The 20,528-nt window shown below is 46.1% G+C and overlaps 1 protein-coding gene across 1 annotated transcript in view; it reads right to left on the bottom strand.

Moving 5' to 3' along the window:
• The window catches only part of UCK2 (uridine-cytidine kinase 2), a 68,705-nt gene that overhangs the window by 10,833 nt on the left and 37,344 nt on the right, over nucleotides 1-20,528 (bottom strand). The window contains exons 2-4 of the mRNA XM_037506612.1: nucleotides 4,333-4,492; nucleotides 3,491-3,587; nucleotides 1,787-1,929 (exon numbers count right to left, since the gene is read on the bottom strand). Coding sequence (XP_037362509.1) covers nucleotides 1,787-1,929; nucleotides 3,491-3,587; nucleotides 4,333-4,492 — 400 coding nt within the window. The remainder of the gene's footprint in view (nucleotides 1-1,786; nucleotides 1,930-3,490; nucleotides 3,588-4,332; nucleotides 4,493-20,528) is intronic.

Below are 20,528 nucleotides of genomic sequence, written 5' to 3'. Positions count from 1 at the left end.
AACCTATATCTCCCTCTTATTACCTATAAAGGTCTGGAGGTCAGAGAGCTGCTGGCTGGGTCTCCCACTCCCCTTATGCTTCCCTTCTCAGCCCACCTGAGCAGAAGGGTATCCCCAGCTGTTAAAAGAGTGGGCAGGGCCTCCCCTGGTGGCACAGCGGTTGAACGTTGGGTTGCGAAGCTGTCGGCAGCCTCTGCAGCACCAGTTTGATCCCCGGCCACCGGCGAGGGTCCCACGTGGCATGCAGACCTCTCCTGCCGCCCGCTGCTCCCCTCAGCAGTGTACTTCAGTCCTTCTGCCTGCTCTGCTCCCCGCTCTGGCTCTGGTGACTCCTCTCACCCTCCCGCGCTTCTGACTGTACCCAGTGCATGTATAAATAAATAAATAAATCTTATTTTTTAAAAAAAAAAAAAAAAAAAAGAGTGGGCAGATCCTGTGACTGCCTGAAAGGGTAAAAGCCTAGCAACTCATTTCTTTATATTCTACAGGTTTCTTGTCAAGTCCTTGCAATGACTGTCATGAATTGCCGTGAAACTACTAATGTGTTTCATGAAAATTTCACAGACTTTGAGATCAGAAGTCTCTGGGCTGGAGCTGACAAACTTTTAATCTGCCAATGATGTGCCGTGATTAGGAGCTGATTCACTGGCCCTTGCCTATGCCTCGCTGCTCTTGCACACTCAAAGCCTTCATCACCTTCAACCCTCTCTTCAGTCATCCTTGCCTTCTGCCCTGGCTGGGCCTTGTCAATTCCAAATCTAATACCTTTTTTGTGTCTCCCCAATTCTCCATCACCCCCCACCCATGCCCCTACACTACTGAATGCCCTACCCGTTAAGTCCAGATCCACGAAACAGTCTTCAAACCCTTGTCTCATCTCCACTTACATCTCCTGTGTTAGAACAATTGTCCAGAGAGCTCTGGCCAGGTCACTGGGCTAACTCAAAATCCTAGGGTGGCTCTCCCTTGTCTACAAGAACCAAATCAGAAAACTCAGTCCCCACAACCTGCCGCAAGCAGCTTTCCAATGTCTCTCTACAACCCTCTATAGATTCCAGAACAAGACAAGTTGTCTACAGCTGCACCCAATACCTTCCTTGGTTGACTCTGGTACCTTTCTTTGGTCATCACCCTGCCCAACAGCCACATCCCGAGCCCCACTTCCTCCATGAAAGTTCCTGGTGTCTCTAGTGGGAGCAAACTCTCTATGCAATATCCTATGGAACTGAATCCACAGGCTCAGCTCCCCAGCTGATGACCAGTTCTGTTGGGGACGAGACACATGCAGGTACCTAATCAGGCCTGCAGAGGGAAAAGGCCTTGCTTTCCAGCTGTCTGGAAAGAGTGACACACCTCCCAGAGCCTGCTGGAAAATAAAGGGCTAGAGAGAAGCAGGCTGGTGGGATGAAGAGCCCAGCGCTGCAGGCATGGGGGTTCCTGCCCCCAGATGTCCCCCAATTAGTTTCCGTCTTGACAGTGATGACTATGGAAAAATCATAAGGAAATGGGCATTTAACCAAACTTTTTCCCGACAAAACCAGAACATAAACTTCTGATTCCATCTCCGTGACCTTACACAAGCCTTCCTTCATCCAAAACAGCAAATGACTAATCCCTTTTCAAATGTCACCAAGCGTTTAGACAGCAGGACAGCCCAGAGCTGAACCGACGCAGCCGGGCAGGGCCTACGGCCACACAGCCACCTCAGGGAAGGCTTGGCCTTCAGACTCCAGAAGGGCAGGGGCCTGTCTTGGTGGCCAGCAGGCCTGAAGGCTTTAGGACGTACCTCTACGGGAGAGGCGGGTGTCCGCATCTGTGTCAACAAAAAGCTTCATCTGGAACAGGTCTCGCACCTCCTGGGAATAGAAGGCCAGGATCCCCTCGAAAAGCACCACGTCGGCAGGGTAAACAGTGACTGTCTCCTCCTTCCTACGAGGCACAAAGCAGAAACAGGGCAAGCTAAGCATGGCGGGAGGGGAGAACGGATTTGGGCTCCTGGCTGGAAGTCGGGGTCCTGCCCTCAGACATACAGGGAGGACTAGGGGTTTAGCCAATATAGCTGTGAAGAGCCCTGAAACCCCTACAAGAAGACCCCAAATGGGACCACCTCCTTTGAGTAGTTCTCCTGAGTTTACACCATAAAACCAAATCAGAGGGTCCTTCCCCTTGGAATAAAAAATCTGCTGCTGAACGAGGACTCAAGATAGACCAAAGCAGATGTGACTTCTTTTTATCTCCACAGGCATCTGGAGAATTCCCTCATGTTGGGTATTTGTGGACCCTAACATTGAACTTTCAGAAACAAAAACTCGGTCTTCTCTCAACATCCCCACCTGCCTCCCCAATCCTGAAGCAACTGGAAGGAGAGAAGGAGGGGGAAAAGTCTCAGAAGAGGAAAAGGGTGGAGAGGACAAATACACAGAGGTGACAGCCTCCAGTTCATCTGCCCGACTCTCCCACAAGCTGGCACTGGCTAGAAAACCCTGTACAACTGTGTGGTTTGTTTGTTTGTTTCCCCCAAGTTCCATAAGATAATGGGTTTGCCCATTAGCTGCCCACTGAGCAGGGCGCCATTCCAATGTCCCTCCAGTGAACACTCCACCTCCTGACTAGCTGGGGCCCTTGGACTCCTGTCTAAATTCTCAGGCAGGTGCTGCTTGGGGTCACCTCCCAGGTGGCAGAATATGGGACAGAGGAAGCCCAAAAAAAAGGTCAGGCTGGTAAGAGATGCTGTGCTGTGATTCCAACACACAGAGTCACCTGGGGAGCTTCTCCCTGGACCCCACCCTTGGAAGGCACAAACTTCATTATTGCAATATGGAACAAACGCATTTTATTTTTAAAATGCCCCCCAGGTTTTCCTAGTAAGCAACGAGGGTTGAGAAACACCAGTCTAGGAGGGTGTGAGCTTCCAGAAAACAGGGTGCCCATTGTGGTTTAGGATAAGGAACCACACTGGAAGAGGTCAGAAGCAAAACGGCCAGAAGAGGATCACTGGGTAAGTGGGACAATGAGCCCGCAGAGGCAGAGCCCCAGGCCAGCGGAGGGGCGGGCCCTGCTGGGACACAGAGTGTGCGTGCCAGGCTGCCTTGCGTCTGGTCTCTGGTGACATCAGCACCCCACTCCTCTGGGCAAGGTGCAGGAGAGCAGAGAGAGTGCTTTTCTTTGTTCTTCCTGCCTTTTCTCCTCCCACCCCCTTAGATTTTCTTCCAGAAACAACAGCTCAGGGAGGTGGATCAGGACCAATGTGCAGTCCCCCCAACCCACCCACCCCGGCCAAATCCATAAGCCTATTTTTTAATCTTCTAGTGTTAAGGACATGAAATGACTCGGCTGTTCTGGGAAGCGCCTGGATGAATTCCCCAACTCAGGCACTCAGGGTGCTCACTGCTGCCACTAAGGTGTCTTTAGGCAAGGGATAGGAAGGGGTCTGAAGCTGAGAAAAAGGGAGCAGCAAGGAGCAATCCATGGCCTGGGGTCACTCACTCACCGAGAATGGGAGACGAAGTCGTATACAGGAATCTCGACTGTCTTCCCTTCGGTGATTTCTTTGAGTGTTTTGAAGATGAGTTCATTGTCAAAGGCATCTGAAGGAAATCAAACTGTTGACTGTTTCTTCATTTTTACACACTTTCTCCTAAGAATCATGCTCACAGATACATTTCATTTTTCACATCACCAGTCCCACAGCTAGATTTCAACCCAAAGCAGAATGCAAGCTCCCGATGTCAAAACGGGAAGTGAATTCTGCTAGGAGGATGTCATTTCTTCTTCCTTGATGGTGCCTCCCTGGCCTTTGACCTCACAACTCCAAGCCCTGGGAACTGGCATTCATTAGCATGGAAAGCCCACTCATGACAAGAGTACCATGGGCACCATACCAACAGGTTTCCATTCTAACAATGATAAGAAACAAACCATCTAAGGGGCAGCAGGCTGATCAGTAAGATCGGGGCACAAATCAGGCATCTGGGACCCTCCACGTCCCTTCCCACTGGTCACTGAGGTTCACATCCAGGCCATGTGCACACATGTAGGGTGGAGGGAGGGTGTGATGTGGCTGCTTCAGATGAGAGGAGGCAGAAGAACCAGCATTGCCCAGTCGATCTCGAGTAACAGGCTCATGCAGAGCTACCCTTGTTCAGACACAGGCCAGATCAGCATTATGTGCTACATACATAATGTCTTTCAAGATTCCTTATTTTGTGTAAGCCCCACCATCAACCTGCAAGGTAGCTCTCAGTCCTCCTTTTATAAATGAGAAACACTCAGAGAGGCTAAGCAATTCCTCCTTAAACCAGCACACACACCCCTTATGCTCCCCAAACTCACCCGGGTGATCGAAATTGAACTGGCCCTTCAGGGCTTTGGCCTTCTGCTCTGAAGTGAGGACACGGTAGAAGCTATCCTGGCTCAGGATGACCACCTTCTTCTGGCGACAGTCCACCTCATTCTGCCCCAGCAGCTGCACGATCTTAGCACAGACGGAAGACTGTAGAAACAGAATACTGAAGAGTCAATGGAAACGTAGAGCCACTCAGCTGATGCCCACACCCTAAGCCAGATCTTTGGAAAAAAGCACCCAACGGCTACCATTTTCTATGATGGGTTAGAAGGCAAAGGGAAGAAGATACACCTGCTGAGAGGCAAGTGTGGGGGGTCCCATCTCCTGCTCCCCCCTTCCTTAATACCCTCAGGTATCTACAATGAGTGCAGGGGGAAGAAACAGCAATTTCTGCTTCCTTTTCTGTAAAGCCTTTTCTAAAGCCCCCAAACCAAAAAAAGGCAGCACTGATTTATTCCACCCGGCTTGCACCCTGATAAACAAGGCAGCAGAGTGGAGAGAGCACCTTGATGGTATGCTGGCAGATGGAAGGGCCCCTGTGCTCCCAGGAGACATGCCCCAGCCCCTGCACATATTCGCAGCAATGCAATAAAAGCCACAGGCGAGGGACTCCGCTTCAAGGTAAACCAGGAGGCCTTTTCACAGGTGTGCCATCACTTTCAGATGACATGGGACACAAGCATCACCAACACCTCAACTTGGGGAGGCCAGTCCCAAGTGAACTCAAACCTACAAGCTCTGTTTTCCGTTGGTAATAATATACCTGTGACCGGTGAAATTCAGAACCCCACCGAAACGAAATCAGGAGGCTAGCGGCGACCCAGAGAGCACAAGTCAGCAAACGCAGGACTCAACGTGCCCTGCAGCTCCCACAGGAGCTTCCAGCTCCCACAGCTCTTCCAGTGAAACTGAGGGGCATTCTACAGAGGTTATTTAAAGGGTGGTTAACCTTAAATTTTGGAAAGTGGGTCTCTCCACTTCTGCTGTTTTGTTTGTGAATAAGCCGTTTTGTTGCTGGAATGGCTGACTGCTTTTGTTTGAGGTCGACTTTCACGATATACTACCATGTTTTTCCCTCTCGAATGTCATATAGTTTGTAAAAGGAAAAGCATAAAAGCACATGAAGCAAATGAACTCAAAAGACTGAGACGGCGGGCCTCCCCAGTGGCGCAGCGATTGAGCGCTGGGTTGTGAGACTGCCCGCAGCCTCCGCGGCGCCTGTTCGATCCCCGGCTGCTCCCCGGCCACTGGAGGAGGGTCCCGCATGGCGTGCAGACCTCTCCTGCCGCCCGCTGCTCCCCTCAGCAGTGTACTTCGGTCCTTCTGCCTGCTCTGCTCCCCGCTCTGGCTCTGGTGAATTCTCTCACCCTCCTGCGCTTCTGACTGTATCCAGTGCTTGTATGTATGTATGTATGTATGTATGTATGTATGTATGTATGTATGTATAAATAAATAAATAAATCTTTATTAAAAAAAAAAAAAAAGACCGAGACGGTAAAGGATTAAATAACTTTTTTTAAAAAACAAAGATTATTTATTATAAAATAAACAGGTCTATATTACAAAGCTCTGGAAGCCATAAGGAAGCCTCCTGCAGGAACTGCTGGGCTGACCTAATTGCAAAAAATGGAAAAGTTGGCATAAAGACTTTTTGAGCTCAGTCTTAGAATCCTTCCTATTGAATCTATTTTGCCAAATGATTTTAGCAGGGGGGAAAAAACCAGGAAACCTTTCAAAGTCACAATCCTATAAAGCTGTGCATTTGATTTGTCCCAGCACAGGGAAACCTGGCACTCCTGCTGTACTAGTTAATGCAGACTATTTTGCACAAATTAACCTGTTGCACGAGTTGCGACACACAACCAAATAAGGATCTTTGGAAGAACAGTATCCTTACTCAATTGTGCATGATTTGAAAACAATTCATTTCACATTTATGACATTTCTGTATATTAACTAAGAAAAGCTATTTAAAATTACATTTTAAATGACATTTTAAAATGTCATTGACATTTTCCTTACTGCAAATATGCCCCACCCAAAAAATCATAGGAAGGTAAAACTTGCACATGACTTAAGATTCAAAAGCAGAAATGCTGTGAGAGAATCAAAGGCTCTATATTATATTTATAAAATCTAAGTTTTTTGAACATACATATACATAAGGCCCACACTTTCATTTCCTACCATCCACCTACTTCTTACATCCTAAGGCTACAGGAGGGTGAAAGTCTACACCAGCAGCTGTTACTAGTAAATTAGATGACTTTTTAGAATAATAAACCTGCCACCACCAAAAAAAATAAATACATAAAGAAGTTACACTGCCCAATTTTTGCAGCTGAACAATCATCTCCATTTACCCAAGCACAACCTAGGCCGGAACTTACACAACAGCCAATAAAATTGAGTTAATGAGCGTAGAGTTGGCATGATTCTAGAAACTATGCTTGTCATAAGTCTTTACGAAGAATAAAGTGTGGCTACCTTGCTGCTCCATGGCCACATGCCTCAAGTTTTAAGTTCTCAAGGACCTGAGTAGTGAGCTTTCCTACAAACACAGCACCACTGGTAGCTGCTAACACTTTCACTGTTTGGTTATTAGGTGCCCAGCCCGGGCCAGATGTTCCATCATAACCACCCTTGCAAGGCACAGCTCTGTCATTCACGGACTGGCAAACTGGCTTTTATGACTGGTTGACAATCATTCAATCCTGGCTCCTTTTTCCTCAACCTAAAGGTGGTGAGAAAGTCCTAAAACGGAGGAGACTCTTGATCACCCAAGAGACAAAGCACCACTGGCATGACCAAGGAAAGAAAATGTAGATTCATCCATATTTTTCCAATGTTTTCTTCTTCCTGGAACTTGCTGAGAATGAGCCTGGAAAAATCTAGATACCTGTCGAACCAGGACAACAGATATATCAGACCGGTTCATTCTGCTGTTCCCTCTGCTGGTGTATAGATCTGTTTTCATGCAAAAGGGAATGGAGGAGGGAGAAGTATAGATGGTCTTCCCTGACTAAAGACAGCTCTCCACTTTCACACCTCCTTCACTTTAATATCCCTTATCCTTATAATCCTACCCGTTCCAGGAGGATGAAGTGAAGCTGGCTACACAGTGTTTTCTTCACTAAAAAAAGGAAATAAAAAGCCTTTGATGCCTAAGGTTTGAGAAAAGCAAACCTTTCTTTAAAGTGGGAAGGTCTGGGCCTCCCAGGGTCTAGGGGTTAAGTCTTAGCACTTATCACCACTATGGCCTGAGTTTGATCCCCGGCCAGAGAGCTAACCCACATGGTGCAGCAGACCTCTCCTGTCTCGCCTGCTGCTCCCCTCAGCAGTGTATTTCAGTAAATCATCCTGCTTTGCTCCCCACTCTGTCTCTGGTGAATCCTCTCACCTCTCACACCTCTGGCCTACACCCAGCTCTTCCATGCAAAAATAAATAAAATCTTCGAAAAAATAAATTGGGAGGGTCGATGGTGAATTAAAATGATTATAGTCATAAAAAAACCATCCTATATGATCCCATTTCTATGAGGTGTCTAGAGTAGTCTGAATCACTGGAATAGAAAGTATGGTGGAAGTTGCCAGAGGTTAGGAAATGGGGGGTTTGGGGAAGGGTAGATATGGGAATAGTTTAATTCAATGGACAGTTTCAGTTTTATAAGATCTCAAGATGGGTTTTCCCAAAACATGAACAGACTTAACACTGCCGAACTGTATGCTCAAGCATGGTTAAGATGGTATACTGTATGCAGTGTGTATGTGACCACAATGGAAAACAACAACAACAAAAAAATATTATTACAAGAGTCCACTTTTAATAGGCAGTTTCTTCCCATGGGCTAGGTGTTCATGAGTTTCAGTATTTTAAATGCAGCCAATTTATTTATTATAACCTTGTATAGTGGAAATGATTATTACACCCATTCCATTAATGCTGAAGGTTAAATGATTTGCCGGGGTGTGTGGCAGTGGAGCCAGCACACCAACCCACAGTCAACTCCAGAGCCTGCCCCACAGGCAAGTCGGCACTGACATCAGGGCCATGTCAGAGATTCATTTTGTATTATACCCCACATGCCATGCAGGGTGTCCAGAGTATAGCCCAACCCTTGAACAACATGGGTTTAAGTTGTGCATGGGTCCACTTCTATGCAGATTTTCTTGCAAACAGGTGGTGTAAATTTATGATTTTTTAAAAAGATTTATTTATGTATACAAGAACAGGGCTAAATGCCAGAAGTGTCAGGGGGTGAGAGGATTCACCAGAGACAGAAGAGAACAGAACAGGCAAATCTATTGAAATACACTGCTATGGGGAGCAGTGGGCAAGAGAGAAGAGGTCTGCTGCATCTCGTTGGTCAGCTCCCTGGCCGGGGATCGAACTCGTGCTGCAGAGGCTGTGGACAACTTCATAGTGCTGCGTCCTAACCCTTTGCACCACAAGGGAGACCCAAATTTATGATATTGATAAACATGTTACAGTACCATAAATGTACTTTCTCTTCCTTATGACTTTCTCAATGACACTTTCTTTTCTCTAGCTTACTTTATTGTTAAGAGCACAATATGTAAAACATATGACTTATAAAATGCATATTTATCAACTAAATTACCGTTAAGGCTTGTAGTCAACTGCAGACTTTAGGGATTGTTGAGGGTAGTGGGGTGGGGGTCAAAAATTATACACAGATAGTCTGACCCTGCCATTTCAAGTACATTATTTCGGGGGCAATAAGCCAACTAGGTTAACAGTCCCATGAAGTTAAAACCAGGTCAATATGAAGTTCTATTTGGAAAAAGAAAAAATATCAGATGGAACAATCAGTGAAGGTGATTTACAATTTCTTCACTTGTGTGGCATTTTCAAGACATAAACTCATTTCATTCCATTATACAAGATGTCATTTTGTCTTTTTTGTTTCTAATGAAGAAATTGAAGCTTAGAGAATTCATCAAGATAATGACTTGCTCAAGGTCACAGATCTAAATGTCAAACCACAGAAATTCTAACTCTAAATGCACACAATTCTTTTTATTATTCCAGAACTGAAGCGGCTTTGGCATCAGCCCCAATGTTCTCCATACATTTACTTCACTTTCTGAGAACAGAAATAGGGTAAAGGAGACAGAGGGGGAAGTGGTTAGACATACAACACAATTTTCTCCAACTGCAACATGAAAGTCAAGATTGATGTCAAAATTTCATAGGATTTCACACAATTAAAGGCAGGCGTGTGATTTGTATACCAAAAAAATCTACAAGAACCAACATGTACACACGCCCATGCACACATGTTCAAGGTATTTGGAACCTAAATTTGGTTATCTTCAAAAAGAATCCAGCTTTTAGGCGCAGGTAATTATGGGGCCCGGGGAATTCTTTCAAGATCATCCCGCACAACCAGCTCTGACAGTGGCTGCGGTGATGGGGAACAGCACGGATGGCTGGGAGAGTCCTGCCGAAGCTGCAATTCTGAGAGCGTGCCAACGTTCAACTTCCCACCGAGGCCAATTCACCAGATGTGCTGAACAACATGCTGGACTCCTTCCACAGACACATCCCTTGCAGATGCCGCACGAGCAGTCACCGCCCTCCCAGGCCCGTGCAGCTGGTGCTTTCCAGAAGGGCAGCTGTGGAGTCTGACAACTTCCTTAATTGCTATAGAAAGTGCACTTCTCTAAAAAAGTCTCCCCAAGGAGGCGGCTCACACACCTCATCTTACTCTGCAATGTCTAGTGTGTGTCTTTCAGGACTTAATCCCTCAGATCCTCTTGGCCATTTCCAATATTGCTGAATGAGTAAAACAAACAGGCATTGGCGCTCTAGTAGCCTCTTTGTTAAGAGGCTGAGAAGCTGGAGAGAGCCCAGCTCGGGGCAAGATGAAGAGGCCCTCAGGAGGCCTTCAGGCAGGGTGTGTGCCTAAGAAGGTAGTCTGGCATTTTCCATGGGCACCCTTACAGGAGAGTAAGACTAAGGGCCATGTGGCCTATCGTTTCGAAATCTCAGCAAGCTGTCCCGAGCCCCTTAAGGATAGGAGGACTGTTCAGATGGAACAGCGAGCGGGCAACCACAAGCCAGGGCTTAAAACCACTGGCCAGTGCTCCTCACATCCTCCCTGTTCTGTGAATGGAGAGCCAATCAGTCCTCAACTCTGCTCCCAACAGCTGAAGGCACAGGAAGGCCAGACCCTTAGATTCTTCATGCAGAAAGGCTCCACGGATCCTTTGCTTGGGACTGTGCACAAGTCCCCTCATTGCACTCAACCGTGGCTTACCCTGTCATCATCGCTAAGTAAGCAACACACCACTAACTTCTATGTGTGCATCCCAGCGTGGCCCCCAGACATTACATCACTCTGTTGGGGGCAGCGGCTGCTCCCCAAGCTGCTCAGAAGCTCTAATTTACAAGCCTGACAAAACCAAAGCTCCAGTAATTTGCTCTGAGTGAGACTGAGAATAAAGCTCAGACCTGCTGACTCAACTCCTGTCCCAAATGACTGTGTGACAGCAACTGGAAGGAGCCACCCAAAGCTCCCCTGAGAATATCTGTGTGACTGACTATCCAATCCTGGAGTCATGGAGAGCCCCAGAGCCAGACACTGCTAGGTGGGTGCTCCTAGTTACAATAAAATGACCACTATCAACGCACACACACCTATATCAGAAACTCACTAAATTGCTACTTATTGAAAAGGTCTTAGACACCAAAGAGTAACCACAGGTCAATCCAAAAACCTAAGAGTTCCTGGAACAGAGACCGGTTGTGACTCAGCTTTCATTCTGGGGCCTGGCATGACTTGGCTCCTGGGGAGCTCACTCAAGCATGTGTTGTTACAAGGATTACCAAAGGAAATGTGTGAAATCACCCAGACATCCTCTTTTTTCCTAGAATTTCAAAAATGTAGCATGCCCTGCTCCTTCTTAGCATCAGCCTTAATTCCATCCAAAGGACCTTGACAGGCTTGGGCAGAGACTACTAGTTTTGTACCCAAATCTTGGTCCCAGCATTGGTGGGACAGACACATAAATACATTTCCCAGTGTCCCTTGCAGCTCGTGATGATATGCTATGTTCTGGCCAATCAGAAGCACAAGTGTGAAGTGGCAGCTCCCTGGAATCGCCTGAAAGAATCTCTTGGCCCTCTCCTTTTGGCTAAGGAATGAAGGCTTGATGGCTAGAGCTCAAGCAGCCACATTGCTGCATCTGTATTAGTGTAACAAAGGTGGTGGGGTAGTTAAATAAAGGAGTCCCAGACTCAATGGTCACAGAACTGTGATAGCAAAGAGTGAGTAAACTAATTTTGTTGATACTTGTTGGGGTTTTTTGTCACTGGCAATTGAAATGATCCTCATACAGATGTCAACACACACTTACCCAGTATGTCTTAGAGTACGTGGCCTCCTGAAGGGAGGGGATTCCTCAAGTCCTGGGCCAAGAGACTGCCTAATTCCTCCCAAGTACCACAAGTATCTCATCAGCCTCCCTGGGTGAAGGAGGTCCTGCGTGGACCAAAGTCCACAGACCACTGTGTGCTGTCCTTCCACCCTGGATGTATTTGCCCTGGTGTGTCAGAGGAAAATCAACATCCTCCCCACCTCCCAGCACCTTGCTTATGTTGCAGGTCAAGTTCGCCATGGAGGAAGCAGTATCCCAGAAGGGGAAAACCTGGAAGATTATAAACAGTGTTGCACAAAAAATTCCCCACTAGAAGCTCTCAGTTCTAATTCCTGGTTGACAGGCTAGTGCTGCAAAGCCAGTACAGCCTAGAAAAAGCCAAGCGTGTGCTGGCTTTGGTCTGAAAGAAATTTTGGTTTATCAGCAGTCACCCACATAACCCTGTCCCTGGGACTTTTCTGTAAATTGCCAAGCCCATTAAATTCTATTCCTCGGAAAGGCATTTCAAAAATTTAATTCTGGGTTCATAAAATTACATGTTTGGGCTCTGTTCTCTTTAGAGTCATGAATACTCACTAAGAGCCCCCCACCCCCGCCCCTCAAGAGCGAATGCTCCAGAGATCAGGCTTTTTCACGGTGAGCCAGGGCTGTTGGAGGAAGGACTTTACATACACTGCACTATTTAATCTTCCAACCAACCCTGTGAGGCGGGTGTTTTGACATCCCCAATTTACACAGCAGGAAATGGGAACAGAGAGGTGCTTTGTGAGACTGGGCCCACAATCACACAGCTGGGAAGGAGCTGAGCCAGTCTTCAACCTCAGGCAAGGCTGGCTTCTGAACCCGGCCACGTAGTCTTGCCACGCCAATAGAAAGGGGTGGAAATCTCATCTCCTCCCTAAGAGCCACGACGGCACTGACGCAGGTGCAAGCCAACCTCGAATCCGCAGGAGCCCCAGGGAGCTGCCATTTGCAGTGAGGCTGTCTGCAGCCTGCTCCCTGGGCCCACCGCGAAGCACACACCTGTGGGCTTCCTCTGAAGGTGATTTTTCTGATAAATATTTTACAAGGAAAAGAGCAAGACAGGTTACTTCTGATTTCCGAGACTTTGTCCTTTGCTAGAAAATGGGATCCAAGCACATGCTGAAGGAAGCAGGGACTGGGGTGCTGGGAAACAGTATAACCCTGCAGGGGTTTGGGAGCAGAAATCAGTACACTCTTTCAAACCTCACCATATTAAACCACATTAAACACACTGAAACATATTAAAACAGACGCACTCACCTGGCTGGGGTGTTGGGAACCTGCACAAACCTTTTGCCAAGCAGGACAGAGTAGGGGTCATAACAACATTCCTGCCACTTATTAAGGAACAGTCTTACAATGAACTCATGGAAGGTCACAGAAATACAAGTCATGTGTAAGGCCAGGGGAGAACATAAACTGGTAACCACTATGACTGCAGCCACAGGTAAAAACCAGGAGGGGGAATCTGGAAAGCCAGTAAGTCAAAAATGAAAACTGCTATGATTCTTCTATATCCTCTTAAACAAAGAGGGGAGGGGTGCATACTCCTGATGTGAAGTCAAGTGATGGGTCTCATCCACAGCTCAATTTAACTGCGGCCACCCACCGAAGGCAAAACATCAGGCCAGGGCCTCCCCAGTGGCACAGGCGTTGAGCGCAGCGCTGTAAAGCTGTCCGCAGCCTCTGCAGTGCCAGTTCGATCCCCATCAGCTTCGGAACAACCCACATGGCAAGCAGACCTCTCCTGTCTTGCCCGCTGCTCCCCTCAGCAGGGAATTTCATCAGTCTGTCTGCCTGTTCTGTTGCCCACACTGTCTCTGGTGAATCCTCTCACCCTCCCAGGTATCTGGCCTGTACCCCGACTCTTGAATAAATAAAAATAAAATCTTAAAAAAAAAAATCAGGTCAGACAGGCAGGACAGAGCTATGCTCAAGTAACCATGGAAGACCTGAGAACTGGATTCAAATTGTTCAGTAAAAACAATCCGTTTCAGTCTCCCCTTGCTGATGATTTTGAGCCTGAAAATAGCATCTGTGGATAGTTCTTCATGTTGCCCGCAGGAAAACACAAACGGCATCACACACATAATTGAGTGTCTCCAGGCTTACTGCTACTTTGATGAATGTGCTGCCAAGGAAGCCTTCTCCAAAAGGTAGATGCTGAGAAGAGGCCTGCTGGAGGGTCATGTGTGCGAGTGAGGTTCCCAAGTCCATTGCCTTTCCTTCCCACAAAGAATGAGGAGGCCAGATGAGGTGGAAAACCTTTGTCTGAGAGAAAGATGAGGACACTTTGGATCACGTAAAAGACCAACCCGTGTGCTACAGTTCGGCCTACTGAGCAAGGATAACATGCCTAGTATAAAAACTTTGGCCCAGGACTCTAAGTCATTCTGGGGGAGAGAGAGACAAGAAAGTTGACCCATTTGAAAGATATGAATGGATAAAAGAGGTCCCAGCTGGAGCCTCTGCTGACTCTTTTCAAACTAAAGGCCACACACGGGTAAACATTTGCTGTGGATATAAACAGCACAACACTGCTTTGTTGGACAAAGTATATTTGAGGCAGAGATTTAGTCCAGGCCTTGTGGGTTTATTCTCCTATCGCTCCCAGCCCGAAGTCTCTACCACAGCCAGGCCCCACCTCAGATCTTCAGTCAGGCCAAGTTGCACTTAGTTTGGATCCAGGGGAACTGAGCAGCGCTGCATGTCGTGTGCCAGGCGTGGCTCAGTCCAGATGTTAGTCAGGACAGAAAGAAAGACCCAGAACAAACTGAAGCCCAATGATCCATACAAGTCCTACTCAGCAAATGCAGGTGACAGCAACTGCAGTTAAGACAGTCCAGACTTCTACATGAAATATTTTACTGCAACACTGATTAAAACAAAGGTCTTCCAAAAAGCCGTCTGCATAATTTTCTACTTACTCAGGAAATTCCTCACTCTGAATGCACAAAATTATGTTGGTGGATTGTTGGGGTTTACACTGATTAATAAATATCTGAAACTTGAGTGGGAGCGAGGGAGAGAATATTTGAGTTAGCTCTTCCTTCCCAGCATTCATTATCCAAACCAGAAGTTAGACTATGTGTGGTTATAAAAAGTGTTCTGCTTTTCCTCTTCAGGTCTGCCCCAGCACCTGCGTGTAACTGCACAGCAGCAGGGAGGAAACGGAAAGCTGGTGCCAAGTACCCGCATCCCTTCCAGTTTGAAAGTTTATTTTACTGTCCTTGAAAACTCAAGTTGCTATTTATTCCTCACAGCATTTGAGAAACGGGTTCCAATCCTCTCATCAGACTGAATTCCCACCTAGGTTTGGACGGGCTCATCCTTCACCACCACCAACTAACTAGGCCTCAAAACTCCTCTGGAATCAAGGTCTGTGTGGACACAGCTAAGGTTAAGGATCTCAAGATGCAATGAGATCACTTGGATAAGGCTGAGCCCTAAAGCAAATGACAAGTATCTTTTTCTTTTTTCTTTTTATTGGACAAGTATCTTTTTCTTTTAAGAAAAAGAACAGGAGAAAACACAGGGGACACACGTTTGAGGACAGAGTTAGAGACTGAACTGAATTACATCTAGATTGCATCTAAAAGCCAAGGACTCCACCAGAAGCTGGAGTGAGGCATTGGACAAATTCTCCCTCAGAGCCTCCAGAAGGAATCAAAGCTGCCAAGCACCTAGACTTTTGGACTTTCAGCCTCCATGACTATAAGATAAATTTCTGTTTTAAGCCATCAGGCCTGTGGTAATTTGCTACTGAAGCCCTAGGAAACAAATAATACACCTGATATTTGACAACGTATGCATTCAAAATCTCTTATTTTAATCACAGAGGATGTGAACATTTTTTCAACATCAATTTCTGTATATATTTTTCTTCTTCCAGAACAAATATGCCATACGGATCTATCATTTCATCATCTGTTCCTACAGAATTTTTCCTGGTGTGTGGTTCCTCAAATCATAAACTGTTGCTAGTGAGCCTATAGGATTGTCTACTTCACCAAATATCCTGGTTAATCATTAGCACGCATGCTAAACACAACCAGCCAGCTCTTAAAGACCTCAACTATTCTTACAAATAAAACCACACTGAGCACCAGACTTAATCTACTATTTCTTTGGTGACTGAGAAGTTGCTTCTAAATACAGAGATGTATTTGAAGGTCTTCAAAATGTATCACAATTATTAGGCCACTGAGCATGTGGAAGGACCACTTGAGAGCTTTTGTGTTATAGAAATACCCAATAAACTTCCAGACAAGATAGATTTAAAAAAAAAAAAAGTGAGATTGATTTAAAAAAAAAAAAACTATCCACCTATCCACAAAGTTCTGCAAGGTGAAATAGGGTCCTATAGAATCAGGTCAGCATAAAGGCCCCAGCTAGCTTCCACCTGTACCACACCCATAGCACTTGTATCTGGGGCAACTCAGCTCTTAAACCTTTCCTATCCTTGCCGTGAACTCTGAGGAATGGTATCAGTTCCACAAATGGGCTCTAAGTGTTACTAGCTACCAAAAAGCACAAACTCAGAAAAAATTATTTTCTCTAAAATCTCTGCAAATGTTCATTTATACAAATATTTCCTGGAAATCATCCACTAGGAAGCTTTTTATTTTATAACTCTGTTGTTGAAGACTGTGATGCATGCCCATCTGCTTTATTTTCTATACATCTGTAAGACTGTTCAAAACTACATTATCACACTGCTACACTACACTACACAGCTTAAACAACACACCACTGGTTACGTTGCAGGTCAGAACAAACATCCACTTCCTGACATTCAGTGTTCCTGGCACAGCCAGCTGAGAAAACATGAGAAGGAGCCAGCATACGCTCCTCCACTGCCATGTCTACTAGAGCAATAGCAATGTCATACAGGTGCTGGGTAAAAACCCTCCTTGAAACAACTTAGAGGGCCTCCCCAGTGGCGCAACGGGTTGAGATGCAACCTATGAAGCTATCCGCAGCCTCTGCAGTATGAGTTTGATCCCAGGCCAGAGAGCTATCCACATGGTGCAGCAGATCTCTCCTGACTCACCCGCTGCTCCCCTCAGCAGTGTACTTCAATCTGCCTGTTCTGTTCCCCACTCTCTCTGGTGAAACCTCTCACCCCCCATACCTCTGGCCTGTACCCCAGCTCTTGTATGCATAAATAAATATTAAAAAAAAAAACTTAGAGACTGTATATTGGGGGGGGTCTCATTCATTCCCAAAAAAGAGAACCCTTCCTGTATATAAACACATCACAGAGCTATCCCTCAAGAGGCAGGCGGGGGTCCAGGAAGCCTTATCTTCACATTGGCCCTAGGTGAACTTACAGCCAGGGAGTCCATTAACCACTGCTTAAGTGGGCAGATGGGCAGTAGCAGAATCCACATTTCCTCCTACCCCATCTTTTTTTTGTTTTACTAAAGCTAAATGATAAAGTAAAAAGAGAGATTATGCTCAAAGAATGGAAGATATGAAGCTAAGGTTGTGGAGGTCCTTAGGTAGTGGAAGGCCTCAGGTGAGAGTCAGTGGCTAAAGCAGAACATCTAACTTTACACTGAAATTGCCAAGAGCCACAGAGAGGGGTGATATTGTAAAGACAAGAATGTAAGAGATATCACCCAGGAGAAGTGCCTCGCGGACTACAGAGGACCTAGTTCCTCAGCAGAAACTGAGGAACTGAGATTCACAGCTGTGGGGTTGGGCAGGAGGGAGAAAGAAGAATCTGAAAGTAATAATCAAACACAGGGAGAGCGGCACCAGTCCCACCTCTGGGCAGTGAAACCCTATGTCTTCAAGAAGGTGTGGGACAAAGTCTCCTCCCAGATCTGGCTACAGGGGAAACAAATCTAGGAAGAGCGGGTTGTTGATAGAAAAGGCAAACACTTGAAAGGGCAGAGAATGACAATCAGGGGCCCTGTGAGAAGAATTTCTGCAGGGTAAGGGGTAGGAGAAAAAGACAAAGTACAGAGACTCCATGGAAAGGGTAGTAGTTTTATTTTTCCTCATCATAGAATGATATGTAATTATTTCTTAAATACAAATAAATAAAGCAAAGAAACAACTGGCCACACCATACCAGATACATGTGGTCACCATTTTTTTTTAATTAATTATTTATTTATACAAGCACTGGGTACAGTCAGAAGCGCGGGAGGGTGAGAGAATTCACCAGAGCCAGAGCAGGGAACACAACAGGCAGACTGATGAAATACACTGCTGAGGGGAGCAGCGGGCGCGGCGAGAGGTCTGTGCGCCATGTGGGATCCTCGCCGGCAGCCAGGGATGGAACTGTCGCTGCAGAGACTGCGGGCAGCTTCGCAACCCAGCGCGCAACCGCTGCGCCACTAGGGAAGGCCCACATGTGGTCACCATTTTAACAAACATCTTTCCAGACATCTTTGGAAGCATACAGTTTGCCTCCAAGATAACTGCCGCTGATTTCCTTCCTCCTTCTACCCAAAAGCCACTCTTCCACTACGGTAAAACAGCTGTCAGTCGTATACAGGCTTGGTTAAAGATAATTATATCATTTTATTTTTTCTAATTCAGAATTCTGTCATTTGTCCTAGTTTCACTGTTAAATCTTGGCTATCTAAAACATGAGTTACAATTCTGGGGAGTAGGATAGTTGTCACCCACACCTTTCTACTTATACTACTTGAGACTTATCTCTGTTGCTCTTTTCAAGTTTTAAACTTCTACCAGACAATAACCTCCAAAAGAGTATAAAGTTGAAGAGATGCAAAACAGCATATAGTACAAAATCATTTCCATCCCAACCTATATACAACCACCTAACTGACCACTTCTCAGAAGCCACTGTTTCCAGTTTCATGCTCATCCTTTCAAAGGTAGTCCCTGCAGATAAGAACGAGGGTGTGTACAGTAAACTTTTCCAACATTAACACAATGCTGTCTGATCCTCATTCAAAGTATTCTGAAACGATCACATCTGTCCATTTACAACCACCTCCCTTTCATTTAGTCTCCCTGTTGCATAAAGGAACCACAGTCAGCCCCCCAGTGATGAACATTTAAATCATGTCCAATTTTTTCTAAAACAAGTTTTATGCATGGATATATGGACAATACATGTCTGATGTGGATGTGCCAGGGCCAAGAATCTGCATTTTAAGATTTTCTATACATAAGCCTATAATCCCCACTGTGATTTATTTACATACACTTATTTCCCCATACTCTTCATGATCTCTCACTTAATGCTGTTTAATCTGCCAATCTATCATAAGCGGTAATAAGCATCTTTTATGAGTCTTTTTTTTAAAAGTTGTTTTTTTTTTTAAAGATTTATTTATTTATTTATACAAGCACTGGGTACAGTCAGAAGTGGGGGAGGGTGAGAGAATTCACCAGAGCCAGAGCAGGGAGCAGAGCGCAGAAGGACCAAAGTACACTGCTGAGGGGAGCAGCGGGCGGCAGGAGAGGTCTGCGCGCCATGTGGGACCCTCCTCCGGTGGCCGGGGAGCAGCCGGGGATCGAACCGGAGGCTGCGGGCAACTTCGCAACCCAGCGGTCAACCGCTGCACCACTGGGGAGGCCCTAAAAAGTTCTGTTTTTCTTAAACCCATGTGTTGCTATCCCCCTGAGTTCATGGCTTTTCTTATTGATTTCTGAAACGTCATATTAAGAAACATGGCTATTTGTATCACAAATCTTTCCAGTTGAGGGTCTCCCCTGGTGGCACAGGCAGTGGAGCACAGTGCTGTGCAGCTGTTTGCAGCCTCTGCAGCTTGATCCTGGCCAGCCGGGGAGATACCCACATGGCGCAGCAGACCTCTCCTGTCTCCCCCGCTGCTCCCCTCAGCAGTGTATTTCAGTAGATCTGCCTGTTCTGTTCCCCACTCTGTCTCTGGTGAATCCTCTCATCCTCCTGCCCATCTGGCCTGTACCCCGGTTCTTGTATGCATGAATAAATAAATCTTTAAAATAAAAATCTTTCCAGTTGACCATCTTTTTACTTTAAAGTGATATTCCTCAAAGACTTATTTATGTAGCTACATCACTGATTAATATTGTGATGTTTGAGTATGTAATAGTTAACAAGGCCTTTCTCATACAGAAACATGTAAATGGGTTCCCCTATATTCTGTCTCAGCTTCCTCTCATCCTTTCTTTGCCTTCAACTGCCAAGATCCCACCCAGATCAAAGGAGAGCCACAAGAGGGCACCAATCCAGCAGCTCTCTGAACCCTGAACCGACAAGCCAGACAGCCAGAGAGAACAGGCGGAGAGGGCAAACAACTGAAAGGAAATGAGATCTAGCAGAATGGGTTGTAAGGCACTTCCTGTGCACACACAAAGAGACACAGAGAAACCTGCAGCTGTGTCCCTCTGGAATTTACCCGGAAAGAGGCACAGGATCTGCTTTCAACCCTCCAGCCCACAGCTGCACATAGGCAAAGGGCTGGGGTTTGTGGCACACTCTCAACAGCAGAAATATGTACCACGGAAGATGGTCATTTGTAAAGTTATCTTTCTTAGAAACACACAGTTCATTTTCCCAACCCATGCAGGGTATTCTATTAAGAATGTGAAATCCTGTTTCTCCCTACCATGACAAATAGCATTAATATAAGCACATACACATATACCCGAAAGGAAAATAATACCCACAAACCAAAGACTAAAGGTGAATTGGAATACATACAGAATTAAACACAGGAAATTAGAAGAACAGCGAATACTATGTGTTTCTCCTCTTACCTTGATGACCTCCTTGCCCCATCTC

The sequence above is a fragment of the Talpa occidentalis genome, unplaced genomic scaffold (genome assembly GCF_014898055.3).
Source record: "Talpa occidentalis isolate TD23 unplaced genomic scaffold, MPIMG_talOcc4v2.1 talOcc4.12, whole genome shotgun sequence".
Classification (NCBI taxonomy): Eukaryota; Metazoa; Chordata; class Mammalia; order Eulipotyphla; family Talpidae; genus Talpa; species Talpa occidentalis.
Note: the sequence above shows the minus strand (reverse complement) of the source record. Positions and strands in the feature narration are given on the sequence as shown.